The sequence below is a fragment of the Vitis vinifera genome, chromosome 12 (assembly GCF_030704535.1).
Source record: "Vitis vinifera cultivar Pinot Noir 40024 chromosome 12, ASM3070453v1".
Classification (NCBI taxonomy): Eukaryota; Viridiplantae; Streptophyta; class Magnoliopsida; order Vitales; family Vitaceae; genus Vitis; species Vitis vinifera.
The window spans coordinates 7,583,968-7,600,474 of record NC_081816.1 but is presented as its reverse complement, the minus strand read 5'-3'; the positions used below and the strand labels follow the sequence as shown (position 1 = coordinate 7,600,474).

The 16,507-nt window shown below is 34.1% G+C and overlaps 2 protein-coding genes across 2 annotated transcripts; both read left to right on the top strand.

Annotated features, from left to right (window-relative positions):
* The first annotated feature begins 372 nt into the window (after positions 1–372).
* On the top strand, positions 373–3,494 carry LOC100265475 (isoprene synthase, chloroplastic). Its single transcript, XM_059741370.1, is given in 7 exon segments — positions 373–785; positions 889–1,184; positions 1,424–1,798; positions 2,150–2,368; positions 2,541–2,691; positions 2,769–3,017; positions 3,108–3,494. Coding segments are annotated over 7 exon segments (1,809 nt in total). The 5' UTR covers positions 373–575; the 3' UTR covers positions 3,417–3,494.
* A 5,117-nt stretch (positions 3,495–8,611) lies between these two features.
* LOC100263737 (isoprene synthase, chloroplastic-like) lies at positions 8,612–11,521 on the top strand. Its single transcript, NM_001281016.1, is given in 7 exon segments — positions 8,612–8,758; positions 8,861–9,161; positions 9,617–9,989; positions 10,287–10,505; positions 10,607–10,745; positions 10,864–11,112; positions 11,210–11,521. Coding segments are annotated over 7 exon segments (1,740 nt in total).
* The last annotated feature ends 4,986 nt before the right edge of the window (positions 11,522–16,507 follow it).

The following is a 16,507-nucleotide window of genomic DNA, read 5'->3' as shown; positions in this document are numbered from 1 at the left end:
AAAAATAAAAATTGTTGTAGTATGTGGCTCATATTTGAGTGAAAAACATATGAAGAAAAATGGGCAAAATGTTGATACGATGACATTTGTCATTTAGGCTTATATTTCTTTTCTTGTCGGACGAACAAAGGTTGGGGGGTGCGGGGGGCAAAGCCTCCTGCGCTATGGTTTAGGGGTATTTTTGGAATTTCATTCCTAAGTATTAGTATAAATGCATTTTTTATGTAACCCTAATTTTAATATAGTGAAAATCATCTTCCCTGTTCCCGTGGACGTAGGCAATTAGTTGAACCACATTAAATCTATATGTTTTTTTTCTCGTTTTTCTATTACTTTTCACCATAAATCGTTGTACGGATTTCAACAAAAATAAAAAGTGAAAATTATTTATAAATTTATATGTTTTCGAATTCGGGAAAAAAAAAATGGTTCACTTGCTGATTGCAACGACTGATCAACATCCAAATTCTATATATAGGGGTCCAAATGTTAGATTAACTGCCCAAGCTAAGGCTTCTTTCTATACATCCAGAAACCACAAAATCTGAGTCCCAAGCAGTTGCAGCGGCATTGTAATGGCACTCCATCTCTTCAACATCCCTAAACAATTCTCCCTAACTCAAAATGTGTCTAGACATCCCCTTCATGGAACTTGTATGAAACAGCGGATCAAATGTTTAGCAGGGAATCAGGATCTCTCTCAAACAATTGAGAGACGGTCGGCCAATTACCAGCCAGCGGCTTGGAGCTACGATTTGTTGGAGTCCTTGAAGAAAGATAATAGAGTGAGTATTATTTTCAATTTCTTCCTGAGCCATGCATGTGTGTATATATATATATGTTAGATGTTCATGGACTGTTTTTGTAATTATGCTTTTGTGCTCTTAGGAGGAAATATTTGATGGGGGAGTGAAGACGCTGGAGAAAATGTACGAGGACAGGGCGAAGAAGTTGGAGGAAGAAGTGAAGTGTAGGATGTATGATGATAACATTGAGCCATTGGCACTTCTGGAACTGGTTGATGACATCCAGAATTTAGGCTTGGGTTACCGTTTTGAGAAGGATATAAAGAGATCCCTCCAAAGAAGAATATTGGAAGTTTCTAATGTGACATTGGAGAAAAGTCTCCATGCTGCTGCTCTCAGCTTCAGGATCCTCAGACAACATGGCTATGAAGTCTCTCAAGATATTCATATTCTCAAGACCTTTTTTCTTTTTTTCCTTTTTTGAGTTAGGGAATCTCTAAAGAAGACATGCACTAAGGGATGAGCTGAAAGGGCTGTTTGTGGCTTATGAAGAACCTCTCTTTTTCTTTTCATAGTCACAATTGCACCATACCTTTGCTAATGTCCCACTAGTCTTTGGCTATTCTTATAGATTTGGTAAGAAGATCTGATTAGATGTGGTTCTTTTTTGAATGCATAGATGTGTTCAAGAGTTTCATGGATCAGAACGGCAATTTTCAGGCAGAGCTTTGCAAAGATGTGAAGGGAATGCTGAGTCTCTATGAAGCTTCATATCATGCCTTCGAAGAAGAAAACCTCCTGCAAGAGGCTAAGGCATTCACCAGAACACATCTCAAAAACCTTGACGCAAACATTGACAAAAGCATCCAAGAATTAGTGAATCATGCCATGGAGCTTCCATCGCACCATAGAATGCTAAGATTAGAGGCGAGATGGCGTATTGAAGAATACAAGAGAAGGGAAGGCGCAGATGATGTGTTACTTGAGCTTGCTATACTAGACTTCAACATGGTGCAATCAAGTCTCCTACGAGAACTTCAAGACATGTCAAGGTTAGTTATCCTCTAACACACCACCTCGTACACGTCGGCTTCTTTTGGCATGTACTTGACGCCCTGATACCTTTTTTTGTTTTTTTTTTCTGATAGGTAAATAGAGCTTGTATTAGAAGCTCTAGAAGCGGCAGGACACACCAAGTATACAATCAGAATGCCTAAGAATCTAGGCAAAGAAGACAAAAAACCTTTCTCCTAAGTAGACATATAGCCATTCTAAACTACCGTATTAAGTTACCAATTAACTTAAACGTCATTAAGCTCATTTAGGATACACCCTCTAACAACTTGTAAATCTAATTCTTGGGATTATTGTGATTAATTCGATCTCACCTTATGTCGTTTTAGGTGGTGGAGACGTATGGGCATAGCAAACAAGTTGCAGTTTGCAAGGGACAGGCTGATGGAATCCTTCTTTTGGGCTGTGGGGATGGTCTTCGAACCTGAATACAGTAATTGTCGGAAAGGGCTGACAAAAGTGGCTGCACTGATAACTACACTGGATGACATCTATGATATCTATGGCTCATTAGATGAGCTAGAGCAATTTACAGATGCCGTTGAGAGGTTTGTATTATAAACAATCCCTTAGCACCCAATCGAATCTTAGAAAGTGCGAGGAAAAAAAATAAAGAAACAAAAAAATGTGATAGGTTCAAACTCAAATCAATTACTTCATATATACTTCTCCGAATTTATTTCTCTCCTAATTAATTTTGAATTCAAACCATATTTGCAGGTGGGATATCAATATGATGAATAACCTTCCAGACTACATGAAATTATTCTTCCTAGCACTCTACAACACCACCAATGAAATGACTTATGATTGTCTCAAGGAACAAGGAGAGAACATCCTGCCTTATCTCAGAAAAGCGATATACATCTTGGCTCTTCAAAATACCAACCCAGATACTTATATATCGATACAAGTTCTGATCTTGACTTCTATATATTTGTATTTCAGTGGGCTGTTTTATGCAAAGTCTTCTTACAAGAAGCAAAATGGTTTTCTACGAAATTTACACCGACCTTTGAGGAGTATCTAGACAACGGATGGCGATCAGCATCAGGACTTGTTCTACTAGTTCATGCCTATTTCCTAATGAGCAAGAACATCACAAAGGAGGCTCTGGAGGGCTTAGAGAAAGAGCACGACTTCTTGCGTTGTCCCAACATTATTTTTTGACTTAGCAATGATTTGGCTTCCTGGAAAGTATGAAGTTTAATTAATTATCACCTTCCTTTCTGTCCAATTCTCCATTTCAGTACTGCCTTAACACCCATGTTTGTTTCTGTAATCCAGGCGGAGATAGAGGGAGGTGAAAGCGCAAAGTCAATCTCTTGTTACATGAATCAAACGGGTCTTTCTGAGGATCGTGCTCGTGAACACATGAATATTTTAATTGATGAAAGCTGGAAGAAGATGAACAAAGTTCGAGCAGTGGATTCCAGTTCTCCTTTTGAAAAACCTTTTGTAGAAACGGCTATTAATCCTGCTCGAATTGCGCAGTGCACATACCAGTATGGAGATTCGCATAGTGCCCCAGATGATAGATCAAAGAAGCGAGTCTTGTCAGTGATAGTTGAACCAATTCCATTAATGGAGAGATAAGGACAACTTGTGAAAATATGTGTATAGATATACGTATATATGCATGCATAAAATAATGATGATTTTCTCCTTTTGTTTTCAATATTGTTTGGTTCTCTCTCTCTCTCTCTCTCTTTCTCTCTCTCTCAATAAAAAGAAATAAGTTTATTCATAATAACATGAAAAAATAGGGAAAAAAAAACCTATTTCATATCCTGAAACAATATTGAAACCGCACAGTTGTCACTATGTTATAGGTGCCTAAAGGCTAATCCCCTACGCTTCATGACCACCAATTTCTGCTACAATAATGGTCTCTGTTTCTTTTGTACATGGTTCACCAACTAAAAAGGGCAAAGATAATGGTAACTTATACATAAAAGAATCTCTTTCTTGCATGGTTACTTATACAAATTGATTAATTATCAGAATGAATTCTATTCATGCAATCCACCAACAATTATCTTTAATATCTGCTGGCTTGACGTTTCATTGCGTGTCAACGAAAGTATTTGCCTTATCATCTCCAAAATCAAAGTGATCATTATTTCCCTTATCAAAGCAAACTACCAAATTAGCTAGATGTAAACATGGCATTTTAAATGCAAGGTTCTTAAACAACTTTGCTTTTATCCCCGGATAAACAATTATGATAGTGGACTAATGGTTGGATAATAAGTCCCCTGCAATTTTTCCGGACAAGGGATGCAACAATTAACATGCTCTGCCTCCTGCAAAGATCAAGACGTAGCAAACAGTGGTCCGCTGGCTGAGTTCTAGACTTCTAGGTGGGTTTACCACCGAAAAGGGTAACGATGCCTTCACGATTCTGGCATGGAAAAAAAAAGAGAAGGTGTACCACCACCCTTCCTAGTTTTCAAGGAGCTTGTACTGTGCCAGAGGGCGTCGCCATGTGTCACCGTCGTGTTTGAAACTTCCAATATTTTCAGAACCAGATCGGATATTGAACTGAAAAAGTTATCGATTCATGATTCACTAATCAAATCGGTGATTGAACCGCGGTCGAACGGGTGACGTTATAAATATATATTTAATATTTTATTAAATTTAAAAATAATTATAAAATATTTTAAATATATAATTATAAATTAAATAATATTTATAATATTATTTAATCATTTTTATATAAATTTATTAAACAAAATATATACAATATTTAAATATGAAAATATATTCAAAATGGTAAAAAAAAAGAATCGTATGTAAATATGAAAACAAATTGAAAATGAAAAACAAAATATGTGATTTATATATATTATTTTTTGAAATAGCCTATGTAGTTATTTTCTGTTAAATATTAACACAAAAAAGATGTAGCACAATGGAGGGGTTATGCTCATTATGTAGTTATTTTCTCTTGTTGCAGCCTGAAGCAAAGTTGATTTTTGCTTTTAAATCTCTTTACCTTATCCCACATCGTCGGAAATAAGAGGAAAAATAGAGTGCTTTATAAACCTTTTCCAATCTAACTGAAGCCAGGTGGTTAAGCCAAATGGTTGGTGGGCCTTATGGTACGGTACTTGAGTAAGGGGGCCCATTTTGCAAGATTGGGGGATATTTAATGTTGGGCCATAGAGAGAAGCCCATTTTGTCAAAAAAAGAAAAGGGTAGGCAATTACTGTTGGGTCGTGAGGGAGTGGCTCACTTAGTAAAAAAAGACTAAGGGTGTTGAACATTTCGGTTCTCCCAAAACCGCCAGCCCAAGCGGTTCAACGGTTCAATTGTCGACTCCAGCGGTTCAACACCGATCCAATTGTTAGCCAACTCAAAATGAGGAACCAGACCGGAAAGGTCATCGATTGACGTTGGACTAGCCGGTCCGATCCGATTTTTAAAACACTGGAAACTTCCGACTCAGCTACATGCATTTCGTTTGTACCCCCTACTACTGTCCAGAGGGTATCGACATTGTGTCCTCACACTTTCCACTCAAACCGCCCGTTGAGCTCCTTCACGTGGGTGATAAAGGTGAGCAAACAATCTATTGGTCCAATCATCTGATGATAAACTAGTGGTGTCAAGATTGCTTTTGGCTTCGCTTTTGGGCGACACTTGATCAGTTCATATATTAGACTAGACATTTTTTTTGTTGGTAATTTTTTACCATTTATTTTGGCTTAGAACTTTTTGAAATTGTGTTTTAGAGTGCATTTGGTATTCATTTTGGAAAATAATTATAATCTTTTTAACATTTGAATGATAAAAATTTTTAAATGTTAAAAATATTATAAGCGTTTTTTAAAATCTTGCCAAATAGACTCCTACCTTACTCTCTATTAAATATTTAAAATTATTGTGTGATCAACCGAAATGACATAGATAATGAAGTTTAGAAATGCTCAAAGGAATGGAGTGGACCAAAGATTTTTAATTTGAGCGAAAAAGGTTTTCAATTAGTTTTTAAAAAACTTCTTTTTAAGTCCTCAAGTTGCTTGGAGTGCTTAAATGCTCCTAAGAACTTAAGCACTCCTAAGGGCGCACTCAAGTGCAACAAATATTCCAATCTCCACAATTATATTTATTGCTACATTTTAGTTGATTTTATTTTGAAAAATTGAGCTTCAATTCACTGGGTATTTGTATATCATAATTACCATACTAAAAGGCATTTTGATTTTTTTTTTTGTCAATGTTGAAAATGCCCAATTAATCTTCCTTGTGAAGAACATTTCAATATTTCAATAACTTTAGTGATAGTGGTAATGATTTTGATGAAAATGCCTCCATTACTAGAAATTGGCGTGAAGAATATCAATCATTATTGAATAAATGCATCAAAGTAACTATTGCATATAAATCATTAAAAATTAAACGTAGTGTATTAAAAGAAGAAAAAGTAAATTATCTTGAAAAGATTCAATTTTTAAAGAATGAATATAGATCTTTGCTTGAGAAAAATAATACTCAACTCCATGGATTGAACACCAAGGAAAAGAAGTCTCTTATAAAAATGAGAATTTTCACCTTGAAACTAAAATCTTAAATGAAATAATTAATAAATATAAGTCCCATAGATATAAGAAAAACCTTGGTTATGTAAACCAGACTGAAACTCTGATTATAGGGAAATCTTTCTTAAGGCGAGGAAACTCCTAACCGTGTAGCCTCCTCTAACGTACACCCCTTAATGCTTAATATACAAAAAAACCAGGCATACTCAAGGTAGGTGCTATAGTAGGTACATTTAAATAGGCTAGTGGATGAGTCGAATTTCCTAATATATATATTTTTTTAATATAAAAAAAGGAAAGAAACCTAACACTTAGCCTAGAGATTGGAAGAGCCCTCCTAGCATACTTCTTGGGATGAAACATGTTTGGTAGAAGCAAGAAGATATAGGACCTAACTGTATTGTTCTATCTTTAGTCCTAATGCAATGGTGAGTTATAAAGTCATTTCTATTTGTAGAACTTCTTGTTTAGTATGCTTTACTGTGGGCCTGTATTTTAGAGGGAGTATTAGATTCTTAGGGGGAATTTATCTAAGATCTTGGCTTGGGCTTAAGGATGATAACCTTAGATTGAGACAAATTTTAGGCTTTGAGGTCCTTCTCTAAATTAAAACCTTAGAGCTTAATAATTATTTTGATTTAAATATTTAGACCCCTAAAACAATCATAAATATTTAGATGCTAAAATATCTTTCAAATATCCTTCCTTAGTAACATAATAAAAGTATAAATATTTCTCTTTTTATTATAACAATCTCTAACTATTCTAATAAACGGTTTTAAATCAAGTCTACTTATCTCTTGAAGTCTATTACACATATAATCTAAGTAACTTCTTCCCCTATTTTATATAATATATCATAATGTTTTTTATTGCATGTGATATATAAAAAGTGATTATTAATATTAATCATAGTAATTAATTTATAAATAACAATTAGGGTAACCCAGTGGGTAAGGACTAGTCCAACCATAACGCTATTGATATGTCACACTCTATTGATTGCATGTGATATGGAAAAAGTGATTATCAATATTAGTCATCACAATTAATTAATAGATAAGGTTTAGGGTAAACTAGTAAGGTAAGGGTTGTATATCATAGTTCTTAATTAGATATACCTAAACCCTAACCTAACCATATGAGACGTTTGTATCTTTTAATACCCAACACCCTAACCTGACTATATGACACGTTTGTCCATATTTCACATTTTTCACGTTAGTATTGTGTATCCTGACAGCTCATGTGATCATTTTTAGAAAATTACTGTAAAATTGTTTTTTTTTTTGTTTGGTGTCATGTGGGAAAGTTCCATCTCTACTTGTGAGTCCATTTTCTATCGAACTTAGGACTTTGAAACCTGCGTACTATGATGATGTTCTAATAGACGGTTTTAAATCAAGTCTACTTATCTATTGGAGTCTATTACACGTATAATCTAAGTAACTTCTTCCTCTATTTTATATAATATATCATAATGTTTTTTATTGCATGTGATATATAAAAAGTGATTATTAATATTAATCATAGTAATTAATTTATAAATAACAATTAGGGTAACCCAGTAGGTAAGGACTAGTCCAACCATAACGCTATTGATATGTCACACTATTGATTGCATGTGATATGGAAAAAGTGATTATCAATATTAGTCATCACAATTAATTAATAGATAAGGTTTAGGGTAAACTAGTAAGGTAAGGGTTGTATATTATAGTTCTTAATTAGATATACCTAAACCCTAACCTAACCATATGAGACGTTTGTATCTTTTAATACCCAACCCTAACCTGACTGTATGACACGTTTGTCCATATTTCACCTTTTTCACGTTAGTATTGTATATCCTAACAGCTCATGTGATCATTTTTAGAAAATTGCTGTAAAATTGTTTTCTTTTTTGTTTGGTGTCATGTGGGAAAGTTCCATCTCTACTTGCGAGTCCATTTTCTATCGAACTTAGGATTTTGAAACCTGCGTACTATGATGATGTTGGAACCTCCATTTCGTTGACTATACCCGCAGTGACGTACCAATATCCAACTCCTATAAATAGATGCCCAACCATGGCCATGATCAGCATCTCACCATTAGTTTTTCCAACGAGCCAAAATCCTTGATACAGTCAGAAATTTCCCAATTTCTCGGAAAACAAACCATTGCAGAGCCACTGCCATGGCACTCCACCTCTCCTAATTTCCCAAACAACGCTTTTTGACCCGTAACTTGCCTGGACATCCCATGAAGAAACTACCCCGCGGCACTACTCCACAAATTCGATGTTCAGCGACTGAACAAAGTTTCTCTCTAATGACCAAGAGCCGACGATCAGCGCATTACCAGCCCGCCTTTTGGAGCTACAACTTTGTGGAGTCCTTGAAGAAGAGGGTGATCAATTACATCTATATATCTCATTATATGAATTTAATTAATTATCATCAACTATGTATTTTATTTATTAATTACTACGATTAATTCCGTGTCTCTCAGGAGGAAATATGTGATGGCAGCGTAAAGGAGCTGGAGAAAATGTATGAGGACAGAGCGAGGAAGCTGGAGGATGAAGTGAAGTGGATGATCCATGAGAAGAGTGCAGAGCCATTGACACTTCTGGAATTTATTGATGACATTCAACGGTTAGGTTTAGGGTATCGGTTTGAGAATGATATAAAGAGATCCCTTGATAAAATATTACTATTGGAAGGATCCAATGCAGGGAAGGGTGAGAGTCTTCATCATACTGCTCTCAGATTCAGGATCCTCAAACAACATGGCTACAAAGTCACTCAAGGTACTTGTATTTTTGAGATATTGTTCTGGAAGTAGTCTCTAAACGAACTAGCTATATCACAAGCTAGTACATTATGGATAAGCTGAAACAGCCATGTGTGGCTGTTATCTTTTTCTCTTTGTCCTTTTTTTCTCAGCGATACCTTAATGAGGAAGAAGAAACAGTAGCATTTGATGATTTTTGCAGCTACTCCATTTCTTATCTTGTATTTGTAAAAACAATTTTATTATTTAGTATCCATTTAGGTATGCTTTATATTTTTTGTTTTTAATGATAGAAAATAGCAGTAAACTTGAATTAGTCATAAATTTGACATATTAAAATTTTAAATAATTTTTAAGGATACTGCATGTATAAGCCTATATTTTTTTTATGTAGGAGTTTCTATTTTTATTTTATTTTTATATAAAAGTTTCAATTTTTAAAAATATGCATGATTTTGTTTGAATTCACAGATGTATTTGAGGCTTTCACAGACTGTAATGGAGACTTCAAGCCATGCCTTTGCAAAGATGTGAAAGGAATGTTAAGTCTTTATGAAGCTTCGTATCTAGCTTTGGAAGGAGAAACCCTTCTACATGAGGCTATGGTTTTCACAAAGATGCATCTTAAAGCCCTTGGGGGAAATATGGACAAAAGCCTTGAAGAACTAGTGAATCATGCCATGGAGCTTCCATTGCACCATCGAATGCCAAGATTAGAAGATAGATGGTGTATTGAAGCATACAAGAGAAGGGAAGGCAGAGATGATGTGTTACTTGAACTCGCTATGCTAGGCTTCAACATGGTGCAATCGACACTCCAAGACGAGCTTAAAGACATGTTCAAGTAAGGCCAAAAAGATCTTTAATATGGCTCTAACATATTTGTGTACTAGTTAGCTGAAAGCAGGGTCAGGCAATAGTCCCAAAAATTTTTACTATAAGATACTCTAGTAATTAATACAATAAGATCTAAAACTAATTTTCAAGATTCAGTTAAAAGACGACAATATCTACATCGCTGATTATGACATGGTATAACTTAAAAATGCTCCTTCTACATATTCCCTTAAGTGGAAAAACCAGATAAATTTAGATACATTGCCGTATGTTCATGATTTGGTTTTTGCCTTCTGTCATTTAGGTGGTGGAAAGATATGGGCCTAGCAAACAAGTTGGATTTTGCCAGAGACAGGTTGATGGAATGCTTCTTTTCAGCTGTGGGGATGGCGTTCAAACCCGAATTTAGTAAATGCCGGAAAGGACTAACAAAAGTGGCTGCATTTATATCTTCCATTGATGATGTATATGATGTATATGGTTCGTTGGATGAACTCGAGCTATTTACAGATGCCGTCACGAGGTTTGTACTGCAAACTATACCCCTCATACTACATGCTTAATTCGTGTTGTTCTTTTACTAATCAATATATGTTTTGGATTCCAAATATGGTGTACTTGCAGATGGGATATTAATATGGTGAATAACCTCCCAGACTACATGAAATTATGCTTCCTAGCACTCTACAACACTGTCAATGAAATGGCCTACCACACCCTCAAAGAACAAGGACACAATATCCTACCTTACTTGACAAAAGCGGTATATATGTATAAATATATAAACATTGATCCTTCGAAATACAACCACATACCTGGAATTTTCTTAATTGTTGTACTTATGGATGTTACTGATCTTGAAACATCTAAATGTTTTTCAGTGGGCTGACTTATGCAAAGTATTCTTAGTAGAAGCAAAATGGGCTCACAAGGAATACATCCCAACCTTTGAGGAGTATCTAGAGAATGGATGGCGTTCGGCATCAGGGGTTGCAATACTAATTCATGCCTACTTCTTAATGAGTAAGAATATCACAAAGGAGGCACTGGAGTGCTTAGAGAACGACCATGAACTCCTACGTTGGCCATCTACTATTTTACGGCTTTGCAATGATTTAGCTACTTCAAAAGTAGGCAAATTTAAAAATCCATCTTCACACTCTATTCTAATTCAGCTTACTTTATTATTACATTAATTGATGACATTTTTGGTTGTTTGTAATCCAGGCCGAGTTAGAGAGGGGTGAAAGTGCAAATTCAATATCATGTTACATGCACCAAACTGGTGTCTCTGAGGAAAGTGCTCGTGAACACATGAAAATTTTGACTGGTGAAAGCTGGAAGAAGATGAATAAAGTTCGAGAACCGGATTACGATTCTCCTTTTTCAAAACCCTTCATGGAAATCGCTTTCAATCTTGCGCGAATTTCCGAGTGCACATACCAGTATGGAGATGCCCATGGTGCTCCGGACGCTAGATCAAGGCAGCGAGTCCTGTCACTGATAATCGAGCCAATCCCACTGAATCTGAAGAAATAAAAGCCTCTGAATATATGAATATGTGTGTGATGAGACAATTGGAGAATAGTGATTTCCTTTTTGTTCCCAAAGCTTTTTCTTTTTTACCAGGGATGGCTATCTTCTTGTTCGTTAAGCACAATTTCATATCATCAGCTCAATAATTGGCACTCACCTCCATGGGGGGCTGCACATGCCATTGTCAAAAGACAGATGAGAAATTCATTGACTTCACATTCTTCTGAATTTCTCTCGATTGCAATACGGATTTGATTCATGTCCTCAAAGGTGTTGAGTCTCAGTGTTAAAAGACATTGAAAGATGAGGTCTGAACCCAGCAGCTTCACAGGAAGCATGCTCTCATACCAAGTTAATTAAACTACCAATTTAACTCAAAATTAAATATTTTAAGTTACTTGATAATAATTTTTTTTTAAGTATCTAAATCTTGTTATATACATCAATGTCACTCGGATATATATTTCTACATTGAAATATTATGATTGCATGCATGCATCCATACCCATCACATTTAACATCCTTGCTTACACTTTGATATTGGACAAATAGCAATCAATATCATGTTATGTCAACATTTCTTTCTATCCTCCTAATTAAAAGGGTGGCAATCCATGTAAGTTTTCCATGTTTTGAATGATTTCAGATATGATAAGAATCCTATCTTGAATATAAAGGATGTGACATGGAAGAAATAGCTAAATTAGTGGAGTCCAAATTGCTTTGGGCCTTTAGCTTCTAGGCAACCTTTCCTTATGTAAACCCTAATTGTGTGGGAAAATCCTACAGTGCCTCCGAAGGTATCATGCCTCTATTTTATTTGAGTCGTTAGATGGAAAAGATTTCATCTTTACCGTCCAAATGATAAGTGAAAAAAAAAAATACTGGCTGAAACCGAGTACCTGGAGAACAGCCTCCCTCTCCCCCTTTTTCCGCCTTTCTCCTCTATTTTCCTCTATTATCCATATCTCATCCCCCACTCTTCTCCATATCTTTGTGTTTTTTAGGCTCCTTCTCTTCTCCATATATGATCTATGCATTTCAGGTGTTTTCAGAAGGTTAAAAAGTGTTGTGTTTTAAGATATTTTTGTTATTTTCGAGTATTTTCGACTGAGCTATTCTACTTGTTTCAGGTGCTAAATTTTTCTTGTATTAGTGTCATTTTCCCGACTTCTCTCTTTCTTCTCTATATCCCCCTCTGTTGTCCATATTTCATTTTCTTATTTCAAGTTTTTTTTATTTTCGAGTAAAATGTGTGATATTCAGGAGTGTGATATTCTCTCTCTCTCTCTACCCCCCACCCCCTCTCCCTCTCCTCTCATCTCCTTTCCATATCCCTCATCTTCTTCATATTTCATATTTGGTTTAAGAGTTGCAAGGGGGTGATTTCAGGTTCTAAACTCTCTGGTTTGAAGACCCGAATTGAAGACGTAGTTGGAAAAAAAAAAAAAAAGACGGCCTGAAGTACAAAGAAAAAGAAAGCTGAAACCGACATAATTTTTTGTTAATCAAAAGGTGGTTGTGCCGTAATTATTTGAAGAGTTCTATATTAAGAAAAAAAATGTGAGTATTGATAATGTGTTTTACAAAATTGTATCGATTATATTTCATGTTTTTTGTTAGATTTATGGATTGATCACATTAATGAAAAATAATGTGGTTATATCCATAATTGAACATTGAAAATAATTTATATGTTAATTTTGTCACTTGGATACATTACTAGTAAGGAAAAATAGAAATATGTAAAAGAATTATGTTTTTTTTTTTTTTTTGCGGTTGTATAGTTATATTTGTTTGAAATTATTTTATAGTAACAATCAACTGGCCATGATCAAAGGAAAGGATAAAGGAGTGAAGATCAATGATGATGTAAGGAGTTATACTTTTGTGGCTAATATAATTAAATTTTAAAATTTGAATTTGAAGTAAGTAGCAAATTAATGTAGTTGAGGAAAAAATTGAGCAAGAAATGGAATGCGTTTTCAAAAGTAGAAAAAAAAAATTCATGGCAAAGTCAAAGGAAAGTTCAAAACAATATTCGCTTCAAAAGGGTGTGGGTCCAAAGGTGAATTTTTTGTGATGAATAAAAAATTTCATTACTTATGTATTTGTTACAAATTATATTAATGTAAACATGTTTGATGTTTGTATATCTTTTCAGTTATATCTTCAAACTAGATGCTTACCCAAGCACGTGATTAGAGTTATTGAAAAATTAGAACAAAAGCAAAAAGCAGCCATAAAAGAAATAGGATTTGGTAGCCTCTTGCAACTTCAATGTAGGAAAATCAATCATGAGTTATGTTTTTGGTTGATAAATAATTACAATATGAACACTTATATGTTAGAGTTGTGTACTACTTGTATCAAATTATCCTCAATTGATGTTGAATTTATTATGGGATTGAGGGCAAGAGGGTTGAAAATTGACATGAACAAAGATGTTAGCAATAAGAATGATTTATGTAAAAAATATTGTGATAAAAAAAAAAAAAAAAAGGGTGATTGTCATTAGTCATGTTAGAAAATCAAATTAGGAAGCATAAACAAGGTGGAAATAATTTCAAAGTTTGTTTTGTATTGTTTGTGTTAGGTGCATTGTTGTGCCCAGCAATGAAACTTTTTGTGAAACGTTTTTTCTTATATCTTGTGGAAGACATCGATTCAATAAAAAAGATGAATTTGGTTGAATTTGTGTTGTCTTATCTTGTGCATGGGATTGTGGAGTTTAAGAGGAAAAAACTAAGTGGGATTTGCAGTTGCCCATTGTTTTTTATGGTAATGTCCTTGTATATAATTTACGTCATAGTGAATTTCAAATTTGTTATAAAAGATTTTGTAAACTAACTATATATTCATGTAAAATATATTTTCAATTATTCTACCACGAGTATATATCGTTCTAACAAAAATTTCCACCACTATGTACTCGACCTTCTCCTCGGATTAGTGCTTGGGGAGATAATGAAGTACTGGAGATGAAACGAAGAATGAAATAACTCGATGGATATGCAAATAACAATGTAAGTTATAGTTTTGAAACTCGTTTAATATTTGTTTTTGTTTTTAGTGATTTTAAATAGGATATGTGTGATATATCGATGAACATATTGTAGATAAAAATATGGGTGATACAAAACAAGAGATGGGATTGCGTTGACCAAAATGGGATGACAATGGAGGGGGAGAATGAGGAAGATAAGAAATAGGAAAACCATCCACACAAAGATGTTATGAAACAAGTAAGTTTTACAATATTCATTATGAATACAAATATTAGTAGTTAACCCTTTTATTATGATGTTATTAATCAAGTTCCTACATATCACTAGGTTGATGGTGGGAGCTTAATGTAGATGGATAAAACATTTGAGCAATTGAAGACACAAGTAATTGATTTGTGTGATGTTGCAAACAATAGTAGTTGTCAAAATGTTTTTAATGAATTTGAGGCGAAGTATAAAACATTGAAAGGACTTTTCCTTGCCTCAAGAGAAAAATTTTGAGAGAGAACGACAAGGGAAATAAAAGTGACATTGTTTTGTGTGTGATAAGTTTAGAAGAGAGGACAATAAAAAAGGAAATGAACATTATGTTGACACTTTGTCAACTAACAAGTTATGCACTGAGAATGTGAATGGAAAGAATGAATATGCATGTCCTACATCAATTGAAGTGCATATCACTCTCGACGAAAATGCACATATTTTACCACTTCCAATGAAAAGAACTACCAAAGATTATGGAAATGTATATATAATCTGAAAAAAGTATCATGATTATAACTACTTAACCATTACATAGTAAATAAATGTATATTAATGACATTTTCCATGTTATGAACCATTTTAAGCATTATGTGGTCTTCCCGAGCATGTCATGAAAACACGTAAATTGAGGGAGAAGAAACCAAGTAAATTCAAGGTCTTCCCATTTGTACAAAATTTAAGGAAGATAGGAAAGCGTTAAACATCAGAGGTATAATAAAAATACTCTAATACCATTTTCTTTTTCTTTTTTTTTACATGAAATATAGAGCTAATAATATTATATTGTTTTGAATTTAGTCAATCCTCATGTCCATTTGTGAAAACGTGTAGGATTCTCAATCATTCAATGTACTTCAATCTCTTGTTGTTGATTATGTTTTCAATAAATCGTTGTCAACAAGGTTTATAGTGTCTAGAGCATTCATAGATGTGTTGTTACAATTTTAGCTTCCATTTTTCCATGTATGTAAAGAATGTTTTATCATATTATTGTTGTAGTGAGCTTCTTGTTGACTTCGATCATGAACATGGAGTACATGGAGATTTTGAGTGCTTACGTCCTAGACAAAATTTGTTGGATGTTGTAAGTATATATTTTATTCGTATCAAATGTTGTTTTATTAATGAAATAGATTTATTAAAGTTATTGGTTAACAACAAGTAATAAATCTAGAAGCATCAAAGCTTAATTATTTTGAAAGGCAATTCATAGGCATAAGAATTATAAGATGTTTTCTTCTCACGACATTTTCAATAAGCTCACATTCTTTTTGTTGTTTAGGTACATATTAAGTATAATATACTAATGTTTGTGTTATGTTGTATTATTAGAAAATGATTTTGTGCAAGAGTCCTCAACATTTTTTTGATATAAAAACATCCATCGTGAGTAAGTGCATTAGCGAATTGGATGATTGTGAGAAGGTTAGTAATTATTTCTAATGTTTTATTGTATATATCAAAATTAGAGTAGATTTTATTTTCACCAACAATAAAGTTTCACAATTTGAATTTTTTTAACTTTACAGCTATTTATTCCAATGCATGAAAATTGTCCCGGTCATTGGTATCTCTATATCATTGACTTTAAAAAATGTCATATCCAAATTTTGGATTCATTGCGATCAAGGAGTCGAGACAAGTTTTGGTTTAATAGTGTCAAAATAGTGGTATGTTTTTAAACTACTTTGTTCTTTTTTGTTTATCTATTGCATAA